At 41.3% G+C, this 13,392-nt stretch overlaps 1 protein-coding gene across 2 annotated transcripts in view; it reads left to right on the top strand.

The window, feature by feature from the left end:
- Positions 1-346: 346 nt before the first annotated feature.
- igsf21a (immunoglobin superfamily, member 21a) overlaps positions 347-13,392 on the top strand; it is a gene marked incomplete at both ends in the record, with an annotated part of 169,431 nt that continues 156,385 nt past the window's right edge. For both annotated transcript variants that reach the window (XM_079157019.1, XM_079157018.1), the window contains one exon: positions 347-485. In XM_079157019.1, coding sequence (XP_079013145.1) covers positions 347-485 — 139 coding nt within the window. The remainder of the gene's footprint in view (positions 486-13,392) is intronic.

A 13,392-nucleotide genomic window follows, 5' to 3' on the forward strand; every position in this document is an offset into this window, starting at 1 on the left:
GAGAGAGAGAGAGAGAGAGAGAGAGGGAGAGGGAGAGAGAGAGAGAGAGAGAGAGAGGGAGAGAGGGAGAGAGAGAGATTTTCATCCAACCTCTCCGTTTTTTCCCAGAGCCTATCTCTGCTCCGCGGCTCTGCTCAGCTCCCTATTGTTTAAACAGGGAGGGAAAAAATAACACTCCGCTTGTTCTGTAACCGCAGCCAGAGAGTCTTTTTTCTGTTGTTGTTGCTGCTCGATCTTCGCCGCTCTGAATGCTGTATCCACCGTCAACTTCTCCGGTTTCTCCCACTTAAGACTTGAGCTGCATCATGAATAGTTTGGGGGCACCTTTCAATCGCATACCTCTGGAATGGTGGGGATTACACGGCCGAAACCCGGAGAGCATGTAAACGCAAATGGAGTTTGGGATTTATTGCAAAATAAGGGAAAGATGACCGTCTTCTCGTTGTGCTTGCTCTTGTGCGCAGACCTGCTGGATTTAGCCGTCGGTAAGTCTGACCCTGCTGCCATACCATCTTCACACAGTCGGAACCGCTCGCGCAGCGCCTGCGATCGAATGCGTGCGGGGGTCCAACACTGGCCGAACTGTCAGTGGGTTGAGTGATTCGTATGTGACAGTGAAATACTCCGTGCCCATTAACAGGACGGCCGGATGTAGGCGATCTGTGCCACGCTTGCCTCGTGCCAACTTTCCGTGCCAACCAAGTCGTGGAGGAGAGAAATTCACGAATAAATGGTCGGATTCAGTTCAGGGCTGCACAGCGCGTGGTTGTCCGCGCGTTCAAAGGAAATGCAAGAAGAGGGTTAGCAGGAGGCCTAGTCATGTATTAAGTGTTAATTCATCTGCATTGACGATCACGAGCGTGCATGACAGCACCTACTTCTGAGGCACCGCACAACTAAACCACGCCGAAGCGCGCTCCTCCGCGTCCTGGTCGCCGTGGATGTTTGCACATCATACAGCGCCTGCATGGGCTCAACAGATTTTAAAGTTGTTGCCTTGAACAAAAAAAAAGACATTGAAGTGCAGATTTCTTGCTTTCAGTGTAGCCTATGCGCGCTGCTCCACACAGCGGTGGCATCAGTGTCGCGTGTTGTCTCTCCGTTTCTCCGTTGACGCGTTAAGATGTTAGAGGATGAAATAAAACCCCGGCATTAATCATCCCCACATGAAAGATTTGGATTTTAAATAGAAAAGCCAATCCTGTAGCAGACAGACTGATACATCTGGATCATGTAGGCTACACATTTTATTTTGGGAGGCAGTGGTGATGGGACTGGGGATGTTATACTGCAATGTAAGAGAAGCCAGTAGGCTATAATCTGTTTGCAACAGATAAGGACCTGGTGGCAGTCATTTCCCCCCCTTGCTCTTAAGATATTGCTCGTCCTCACATATGGCATTTTTGCAGAGGCACTTTGTTTTCTGCATGGTGTCATACACCAATTACATCATGCATTGAGACTGCACTGCAAGCACTTGATTCCCTTACTGAGGAATATGGAAAGGCTCACAGTCGGTGCACTTGTGGTGTTTGAAGGACTTCAGAAGAGAGTTCACTTCTGGCTACCACAGCAGGGCGGCATGCCTTACAAACTAACCTGTTCACCTGCGCTATTAGCTGGGGATTTTGTTGTTCTGAAGTGTTTCTGACCTTCGCTGACCCGTATAGGAAATCATTATGCCGGTCGGGCTTAAAATCATGTTAAGTGATGAAATGCCTCCTGGTCTGTCCTCCTCAGATGATGCTGAACTACACACAGGCCTCATGTAAGGCATTTAGGACTACGTCAATCGTGCTCTTTTGAAATGTTAACAACGACTTGGATTTCTTTTGGTTTGATGACATTGCACAGTTGAGTGACTGTACGATCTGCCATGCACGCGTCAACATCGATCACTGTGTAAACAAACAGTGAAAGGTAGAATTTAACCAATCAATTGGCAGGATTCCAGTTGTAATGAGTTTTGGTCAGACTACGTGGCTGTTTCTCGCTTTGGTTGTCAATACTGTTTAACAAAATAGATTTATTCCGTGATTCAACATAGGATTTGACTTTTATTGTCAATTCTTTGTCCCCCAAGTACTATTCTTTATGTTAAATGTCTGCTGTCTTCTGGATATCACTTTCCTTTTATACCAGTCTACAATTTCCGTGTGTGTGTTTTAACAAGATCAAGGTCTCTATTTCAGTGTCTTAAGATAGATTTTGTTCCCCAAAGAGAGGGCCTGTGGTCAGTGATTCCACTCTCATCTCTATCTTGAAATGCCATATATTATCATTTTCCTCATATTTATCTCATTGTAGCACAACATGTGCCGTCGCTGTCTGCCAGATGTGTCCTTCCCTTCAGAAACTTTGGCACAACTCACACGCAGCTAGCCTCAGCTGGTAAAATGAAATAGTTCAGTGTTTATGTTTGGCTGTGAAGCATGTCACAGAGTCACCGTTTCAAGAGCAAGCTGTGTCTGTCGGTAAGTTTCTCCTGGAGTTATATTTTCACATCGTTTATTTTTGCAGATTTACTGTATTATATACATGGTGGAGTCCAGTATTTCCCCAGAGATGCAATGTAAAATATAAACCTAAAAGAAAGATTTCAGTATATGTTGCTGTTCTGCAAGACCTAAATGGGTGGTGAGGAACTGTACCTTTTATCTTCTTCAGGGCATCAGCACATTTCCATGTGCATATTCACAACTTGTAGCTGTGTCTTCAGCCACCGGTGCACCTGCTACATCTGGTTGACTTCTGCAACATCAGTGCAGACACACCATTATCTGGATTGATCTCCAGGGAGTGCTTACTCTGTAGGTCAAACATTCATATAGAAATCCAATCCAATCACAGCGAGTAGAACAGCATCGGGTCCTGAATCGACAAGGATTACTTCATTCTCTGAACTTCAGGAATATCTAACATCTCAATAAGGGAAAACATTCCTGTCGGTTTCAGAATATGAGCAGATCGATACCGTTCTCATTCTAAATAGAAGGCTGCAGTCAGCGGTAGCTTAGCTTAGCATAAAGACTGGAAGCAGGGGAAACAACTAGCCGGGCTCTGTCTGGAGGAAACAAAGATCTGCCTATCTGCCCCTCTGAAGCTCACTGATAAACGTGTTATATCTTGTTTCATTTTATCTGACAATAAAAAAAGTGTAAAATGTTACACAGGGTTATTTATAGACAATTTACAGGCGGGGAGCAGCGACTTCCTGAGGTCTTTGCTCACCGCACAGTGACGACAAGACTTTAGGAAATTAGAATTCAAAATAAGAAGGAATACAGCTCTTAGCTCTCAGAAATAGTCTGACACATGAATCCCCAATAAACGACAGCTGAACTGCCGATAAACTATTAAATGAAGATGGTGATGTCCTGATACCTTGACATGGAACGCATACCAAAATGTGAGGCAGATGTGTGTGTGTGTGTGTGTGTGTGTGTCTGTGTGTGAGGCTAATCACACTTGCTGCTGTTCAAGAGATAGTTTATAGTTCACCGTTAAGTTTGATTTATGGCTTCTAGTTGGGGAGAAATTAATAAACCCCACACCGTAGAATTTAATTGGGATGAAATAGTGTTATTCTTCTGGTTTCAGTTAGAGGGGATGGGCTTTTTCGCTGCAGTCCCATTTGTGATTTTGTGGATTCGAGGGATGCATTTCATACGTTAAGGTGTTTGTGTCGGGTAGCTAGCTGTTTTAATAAGATCCGTTTTAATAAGTTGGCACAAGGTGGTACTGTATTACTGTGTTTTACAACGCCATTTAGACTTGCTTCCCAGGGCATCAGAGACTCCTCTGAGATATTAAGATGTACAGATAAGGGTGTTCAGAATTGAATTGAAACTATATCAAATGTCATCTTTTTGACACTTTGTCTCTGGCATAAACCCTGTCTCTGTCTCCGTCTGAGACCATTTTCTCAGATCAGTCTTACCTAATAAAAATCAAAGTATCTCTAATGCTCTCTCTCATTTCCCTTTTTTTAGAGCAATCTGTGGATGAAGTGTCTTACACAGTGATACTAGATATGTCCTGCATAATTCTTACTGAAGATAATGTTTTTCTTGAAACCCTCATGAATAAAATCCGTCCTAGTTTACTCTCACAGCAAGTGACAATTTGCTGTCCACTGCAATCAATTATGCGTCTTCCCTCAGATGCTCTTATTTATGTATCTTGTTCTTATGTTTTTCCAATTAGTGTTGCAGTGAATAAAAGAAAACGTTTGTGGGTCTTTTTTGCAGTCCTTGCATGTCCTAAGCTAAATGCAAATGGCGGATGGGAAATGCTTTAGGTTTGGGTCTGCAGCTACATGTAGGTTCAAAAAAGGAATGCAGTAAAGTACAAGGCGCTCTGACTTTGTGTAGATCAGCAAATGGGACAGGTAGGCTCTTACAATTTGCTACCAATAGAATCCGGTAGGAATATTACAATGATAAGAAGCAAAATAAACTATGTCTGTGTACTCATGTTCACTGTGTCGAAGGTCAAAGGGATTCTGAGCTTTATGTTAACCGACTTAAAACAGCTCCGTCCAACACACTGTTTGAGTCATTGCAGCTAGGATGCAGTCATACTAGGCATATAAATGATATAACAGCTACAAGTAATTGGCTGTGGCGATCAAATCAAATGTATTCTTTCGAGTTTATTAAACCCTTCTGTTCCTCTGCTGATTCCTCCCATCTATGGAAACATCTCCCCTCGTACCACACAGCACTGTAGGTTGGATTGTAGATTCTGGATCACAGCAGCGTCGACAGAATCAGCAGACACTGGATCTCTGTTAGATCTGATGGTTTCCGGTGCACTGTGACTGTCTGCTATACTGTGACGGCTGGTCTTGACTTGACAGGAAGTGAGAAGAGATATTGGCTGGAAAATGGGTTGTGGTTACGCCACTATCTAACAATCACCAGGCTTTGCATGAGCAGTGCAGCTTTCAGCAGTTATATAAAATGATTATAATCAGATTAGCAGCAGTCTTCATTGTTTTGCGCTGCTATTATTTGTGTGGTCAGTCATTGTGACTGTTGTAAATAGTTTGATACAATATATGCATTTTTTCCTAAGGAAAAAATGCATATACTGCATAATACTTTTTTGCAATCACTTTTGTCTTACAGTATGTGCTATTGGCAGGAGTACATTACTCTGAAGATCACTGTAAAAGTACAATGCAGTCGTTTGATGTATGTATTGATTTATTGGTCAGAACTCATTATGAGACTATTTTTTTTTTCCTAGACCAACCTATGCTCAATATACAGTACTGTTGAGGCAGTAACACTTTAATATCACACTCTGCAGCTGATAGGATCTCATTTTGTCTGAAAACACTATTATGTATTCTACTGATATATTTGATGCAACAGTGAGTTCAAACAGTAAGGCTTCTTAATCAAGAATAAAAGAGTGCAGCTCACTTGGACCCAGTGACACAAAACCGCTTTGCGTCTCTGGTTGACCTTTCACACTAGTTTAGAGTACATGGCCCCGAAATTAAGGCCTCAATACCATACAAAAGGTGGCTTTGCATCTAATAGCTTTGCAGAAGAAGAAAAAAATATAAAAGGACCATTACTTTACCGCAGTGACTGTAGACGCCATGTGTTTGACTACCAATTGTCTACTTCAATGATCACCTTCAATTAAAGTATAGTTTTTGTTATGCTCAGCTTTCAGTCGGGATCTTTTGTAACTTTAAAAATCCCATTTAGTGTGATGAAAGAGCCATATTAAAACAGGTTGGCGACCCAGAAGTGAAAGCTTTTGTTGAAGGGCGTCAGCCAGCTTTGTGCCTGTAGACCACCGTGCTCAAAATGAAATAGCTTTTTACTGAAAAATCAAAATGAACTCAAAAGGTCTTTTGTGGTGTCATTCAGTCCCTTCAAGACGTCATTACATATTTGGAGTTCATTCATCTGATTATTGAGTTGAAGCCTTTTACTGTAACTGCTTTAAGACAAGAGCACCTTTCGCTTCCGCAATGTGACACATTTCCGAGTGACACGTAGTCTGTGGGTGGGATATATTTATGAGAGGGACGACATGATTTGATTAGATTTCCCAAAAGAGGGTGTGGCTTGGGGGAATAGTGTTAGGTGTTGGCTCCCTCACCTGCCTTGTTCGATCAGGAGGAGATCAAGGCAGCACCCACCTGGGAGTAGGTGAAAAAGCAGAGTGCACGATTTGTCTTTGAGAGATGGTTTACAAACGAGACCTGACCTGTTTGGTCTCAGCCCCCACCAGGCTCGTCTGAGCTGGAGATACTGTTTGTCTGCATTAACAACCCGACTGCATTTATGCAGGGATAGCGGAGTCTTTCCTTCTCTAAATTAATTAAATTCTGTTAACCCCTAGCCCTTTCCCTCAGAAATTACTTATATGTAGTATATAATCTAAATTCCAAAGGTGAAACTTTGATATACCCAAGATATATGGATAATGATGCAACTAAATGCCTTCAACTACTCTACTACTACTACTACTACTCCTTGCTACAACTGAGACTGTACATTTGATTAAAATACACTAAATTACAACATTTATGATACAAATTATAAAGATATTCTCAGGCAGCCTCCATGTTTTTACCATGTTTAGGGTTTAAATGATGACTGTTAACAAAGTTTTACAATTCATATCCATATAGCCAGGTTACAAATGACATACATACCCCAAAGCCATTGAAATAGTAATAAACACAATAAGTATTGATCAATACATATATATGACCGAAGAGCTCCATGTTATAAGACAGATAAATGGAGAATGCAAAGGCCCATAGGGCTCACACAGGTCTCATTAGATAACTCTGGCTCAGGGGATTACAGCACATTGTTGCTCTCTGTTTCCCTGCTGTGTGTTTCGATGCCAGGTGCGTTCAGGTGCATTAGGACATTTTTCCAGCGATACCAAGTATGTTATTGTAGACTGACGGGGAAAAAAGTCCTGGGCCTTTTGAACATAACTTGCTCGTATATATTTACAAATTACAAATTTGTGCGACTTGAATGTCAAAATACTTCGTCATACGACATACGTACAGTTAGTTTACAGATTCTAACAGCTAAGGACACAGCTAAGTATAGCATGTTTAGAGCACAGGAGTGGACCCGGTTACCATGGCATGATGTAAAAAATGATTATTTAATCAAATCTATTTTCAACAACAACCAAAGTTATGTCTACGTTTCTTTTCATTCCCCTTAGCGCCCAACACTGCACAGTGTTGAAGTCACGCATGGTAACTATGACTTGTCACCAACAAACCCACGGTGCTGCATATCTGTTATAGATGCTTTGCCTCTGCTTTATTACTGCACAGCAGTCCAAGGTGGGGTTAGCTAGGTGCAGCTAATCACTGGATACATTTATGTATATGCCAAGATCAATAAACAAAAAGTATTTGCCTTTTTTTACGGGAAGAGAAACGAGAGGGGTTTTGATTCATACACATAACAAAAAGTTTTTAGATATTTATTGGTGGAAGTCTCAGTTGCAGATATCTCAAAGGGTGAGGCAATCCTTTAACTTTGGTTCAAACCTTTTGTGTGTTAAAATCCCATTGTGCTTTTTCACAGAGCGACAGAATAAACTTGTTATGCTCTTATTTAACAACAGTCAGACACTTTTACTACACATTTTCAAACAGCAGTACTGAAACCGTTTTACACCTCTCAACCATGCATGCATTTGCCTTTCACATTGAGGTGTGGGTGTTGGGTCTTGAAAGAAATTCCGGCTTTTAGTTTCTTCAAAGGCATTCATCGCAATAGCGTGAAACCCAGAAATGTCTGAGACAGTGATAAGCCACATGTGAGAGAATAACATATTCAGAGCATTAGCATACATGCCAACTATCTGCTTTTCAGGTAAATGTGTGAAACCAAATCATCTCTTTGACATTCTGGATGACTCAAATGTGGTGGTTGCAGTGAACCAGTTTTTGGAATCCACATTACCATAATGTATTAACAGCTGGCATCTTCAGCTTTGGGGGTTTGCATTCAAGATGACTTGCTGCCTGGTAGCCTTGGGCCCAAGGGGTCGATCACAGGGCGTGCGTATCCCACAATGCAAATAATGCAACAGATCTGTAACCATCATGACAAATCCGTCCTCCCCCACTGCGACCACAACAGCCTCTTGCATGGAAAGTGGTACGGGGGAAATGAGGGACAATGTACTTTCCTTTTGCAGATGCGGCAGAAATAGCTACATTTGTGTTCTGCGGCAGTGCTCGAAATTTGTATGCCTCCGCGACAGCGACGGCCTTTGCCGGAGGCATTCTGTTTTGCATTGACCATCCGTCCATCTCAGGTCCATTCTCGTGAAGGTGATATCTCGGGAATGCCTGCAGGGAATTTCTTCAAATATGGCACAGACATCCACCTGGACTCAATGATGACCTGATGAGTTTTGGTGGTCAAAAGGTTCAAGGTCACCCTGACCTCAAGTCCGACCCATTCTGGTGAAATCGATATCTCAGGAACGCCTTGAGAGAATTTCTTAACATTTTACTCAAATGTCGAATAGGACAAAATGATGAAAGATGTACATATTCGTTGGTATGATCAGAGGTTGCAGCTGCTGATAGATAAGTATGCAGTTTGTGTAATTTGGCCTTTACAAAAAAATGTATGTAAGGACAAACCAAATATCTCAAAGAAACTGCTTTGATATGTGCGTAAATCTGTATCAGAGGCAAATATTAAGCAGCATGGTAAAATCAATTCAACATTTTCCACAAAGACGAACTTGCATACGTATATAACATATCAACAATTGCTGAGAGAAGAGTAGCTGACATTTTTTTTCCTTGCAGAAAAAAAACAGCACCTGTTTCTATTGTGTCTTCCATAGAGCCTGGTATTATATTTCAAATACAGGGAAAAGAACAGGTATACACATTCAATCACCTTATTATTTACAGGAACAACCTGAGAAGCACATCATCAACTGGCTTCTTTGACCTTGAGAAGCACATCATTTTTTGATATTGTCACCATCGAATACAAAGTCTTGATTCAGAGATTCCTCTGAACCGCAGAAAAAAAGCAGTTTGTAGTTTCTCGATCGCACTCGCTAAGAATGTGGCAGAACTATACATGCTGCTGTCATCCGCATACAAATAAAATGCTGTATTAATGCACATTATGATTAAATGCTAATGCTGATTGGTAAAGACAACTAAGGGCTCGGAGCTAGGAAGTTCAAACAGTACAGTGAATTCCCTCTCTACCCCTGAAGTCCCTCTTACGCAAATGAAGGCTGTCTTGCTGATGTCTTTGGCTTGCGTGGGAGTTTAAAGCAACGCCGATTCCCTCAGCAGCTGGTGGTTTCCAGAGATAGGAGGAAGAGTAGAGGAGCTTTGCTCAGTAAGGTCTCCCAAGAAGGGGCGAAGTATAACGTTCTGGTTTGTGATCTACAGTTACCATGTTTCATTTTCAAACAGTGTCATGTGTTCCCTAACAAGACATGTTTCTTTTCTCATGGATACATCAGTTTGATAATGGAACCCCTTTGTCAAATTAGCAGCCCGAATAAGCAGGGACTTCTTGACAAGCTTCATCAGCAGCTTTACTATACTCTTCCCCGCACTTTTTCCACATGCTAATGTGGATTATGCGATTTTGCTTATCGTGTTGAAACATGGCTGCTGTGTAATAACAATTGCTCTGCCACTGTGTCCCAACATTAGCCTCCTTATTAAAGACTTTGAGAAGTGCCTTGCAATACTATACATGACACTTATCTCTGCATTCATGGTTCATCACAGGGGGCTTAAGCTTCCAGGAGTATTACTGCTGTGCACAGATGATTTTTCGTGAACAAGACATTCTGATTCTTTGCAGTTTGCTCTATTTTTTTGCTCGCGATGAGTGTTTTTAAAGAACCCTGTACAAGTGGGATTATTCAACACTGTCACTGTGACCTCAGTTTGAAGCTGTCCTTGTGTTGTTCTGTGTTAGCATACAGTATATTTACAATGTATCAAGGATATGTTGTAAAGAAACATGGAGGGGTCAGCATAACTTGTATTAGCAGTAAAACACATCAAACCTGAGCTAAGACTGTAGATACAAAGTATATAAAGATATAACACGGAATGATTACAGTAGACATTTGTCAGAGACCTGATTTTCTGTTTTATAGCTGACCAATCCTTATATTATATATATCTTTTATATATCTTTTCTATCTCCACTCTTCTGGAAAAGTAAGGATATGTAAATATCCCAGATCACCACTTTGCCTTTTTTGGTTTGACTCCTCAGTTTCTTCTATTTCGAGCTATTCAAAGCCTTCTCCTCGGCAATGAATGCAGCATCACAGAGGTTTCACGAAAAATCCAGATTAGTCATGAAAAAAAGAGAAGCAATAAGGGGAAGGCAGGGGGGGGGGAAGCTCTAATCTGCACATTGACGGGGACTCTGTGTGTGTGTGTGTGTGTGTGTGTGGGGGGGGGGGGGGGGGTTGGGTTTGGGTATGTGTGTGGCCTATACATTTTATGACAACAGATTATTTACTCCGTATGAGCCACAGAGATACTTTGTTTCCTCGGGGACAGCAGCCCCACATATTTTCCATAAGCAAAAAGTACCATGAAGCTATCTATCTCACAGAAGCAGGTCTTAGTTTCAGAGTCGGTCTATGATGACAAGTCTCTGTGTTCATCCTGTATCTGTCATTCATGATAACATTTATCAGCTAACTTTGATCCACCGCAGAACTTGTCTTGCAAGTTCAGAGACTTAATCTCCCCAGCGTGTGACATGAATTATACAATAATAGAAACTGCCTTTGCATATGGATCATAGCTTGCATTAGACATGATAATTCTACTTCATGATGGGGCTTAATATTGAGAGGGTGCTTCATCTTCTTGGGTGATTACACTTAACTTTCCGCTGCTTGCTCCTCCATTCTGAATTTTTACACAAAGCACAGATGATCTATTTTATTCTTGCCCAATAAAAGTGTCGGCGTTAATTTCACTCTGAAAGAAAGTGTGGCATATTGCCTTTTACCTGCAACACTGATGCAGTACAATGTTCTCAGGACAGTGAAATAAAAACAGCTCCTTCGCTGTCGGTTGCTGTTATGCCTGGAGGAATTAACCTGTAGTACGAGAGTTTATAAATGTGCTTTCATGGTGTGATTGTGTCGTCTTCTGAACACAATCTCTTGAGGCATCACGCAAGCATGAAGTTCCATGCTGTTTACACTTACAAACAATATAGTGCTTAACCTTAACACAGTTATCTTTGCAGAGCACAGCACTCATCCGACAAGGTGAACTGACATTCGTTTCTCTCTTTGTGGCCATTAGTCAGTATCTGAAACAATATTGAAGCCTTAACTCTCCATTATATTTCTCGTAAAGATTATTTTCCCTCAGCTTGGATATCTTTGGAATTGAAATGTGGAGCAAACCTGCCGGCCGTGTCTTTGCGTCTCTTTGTGCTGCTCTTTATGTTTTAGCCACAACCATCAGCTGGTACAAGTCTCACGATTTGTTGCTTTATCCAAAAAAAATGACATCACATTTTACTGAGCATGTACCACTGTGGAGCAGAGCTATGGAGACCATCTGCTGCGTCACTTTTAACCTTGTGCCAGAGCTCACAAAGTGTAACCCCAAAATGCGTAAAATTAGCACTAAACTGCTGAAGCATTGGCATTATAGCTCATCATGTTGCTTTGCAGAACAAAGGCAAAGCAAGTCTGAGGCGTACAAGTAGATGACGACAGGGTGTTGGGAGTCATTTTCCAGGGAAACGTGCTTGAATTCACTTTTGTTGAACATATCAAGAGCAACATTAGGCTGGCTGATTTTATGCTGAATGTTCATATCAATATGTGTGGTGTGTCACCCTCTATAGTCCTAACATGTATTTGTTGAGAATCTAAGAGAAGTGGCTTCTTGAGAGGGCAGCTTTAGCATCTTAGCAGTTCCATCTGTGTTAATTTATCACGTCTTAATAATCCTCGAATGGTTTATCTGACAGATGTCTCTGTAAAACACAGTGTGCCCTACATATACTTTGCTACCAACAGACATAATTCAATTTTTTTATTCATACAATTTTATTCATTATAATTCATTCAGTACATCATTTTATGGCAAGTGCATTTCGAAGAGCAAAATATCATATACTATAAACGAGCCTATTTATTTATCTGTTGTTCTCTTTTCCGGTCGTTTTGCCACACAGCTGTATGAGTCCCTGGCACCAAAAGGTCCATGCTTAGTTGCCATTGCCCCAACTTGCCATTAGCTCTACTGCTGCTGTTCATGCCATTATATTTAGAATCACTCAGTGTAATGTATGTGAGAAACAGCGAAACACATGCAGTGCTAATGGCACTAATTACGTGCTCAACTGAGAACTCCAGATTATTAACGTCCCAGTGAAAACGGAAGTTGAAGCTTCTTTAAATTCTGTACTGTGACGTATCCCGCAGTAAAACGGAATATTACTCCACACACACCTACCTTGATGCTCAAAGTTGCAGATTGCAGTCATATGTTTTACTAGAAAGAAAAGATTGTCTTTGATATAAAAATACAAAGATTTTTTTTTGCATGTATTGTTAAATATAAGTACATGACCAGGGATGTGATCTAAAATGGTTTTCATTGGAGTTTAAATTGTTTTATTTAATCTCAATTTTAAGTTTATTGCTCATTGATCCAAGCATACTATCTTTATTATCAAGCTTTATTTACGTCGTTACATACCCAGACAGTGATTTACCTTGATGGTTTTAAATCCTGCTTCCTGTATTCCACCATCTATAATGTTGTACATCAGTTACTGAAAACGTCTGGTGTCAAAAAACAGATTACAGTTGGCAATAGCAGATTTTTGGGGAGTATCTTTCTGGAGAAACCTTTCATAAAAATCTGTAAAATACGGGGATTTTCTGTCTTTTCTTTATTTCACAATATGTGGATGAAAGTTGTTCAGAATCATGTGATCCTTGTATCCTCATGCTGATCGTCCTTAGACAGAGGGTGGTCATGCCCGACAGGCTCCCCTGTGTTATTAGACCCCTCACTAGGTTGAGGTTCTATCCAGACTGTAATGAAGGTGATGAATATAAGGTGGGAATAGGGAAAAGGAACGCTGGTGCAAAAATCTTTGGCTCTGACGCAGCAGAGCAAAGTCAGCCCTCGGCCATGGATCAAGTTTGTGCTGAAACACCCCCACCGGATTGTGCTTAATCAAACTTAGAGAGCAGCATGGGGAAGCGATGGTAATAGGGAAAGGGAGTAGGCGGAAAACGGCCTGGAGAAGCTGTGCACTTTAAGTGTGTAATAAGTAGATTGGCAGACTGGGAGTCTCTCTTTCCCAGCTTTCATCATGAACTAAA

This window comes from Pholis gunnellus (assembly GCF_910591455.1).
Source record: "Pholis gunnellus genome assembly, chromosome: 3".
In the NCBI taxonomy this organism is placed as follows: domain Eukaryota; kingdom Metazoa; phylum Chordata; class Actinopteri; order Perciformes; family Pholidae; genus Pholis; species Pholis gunnellus.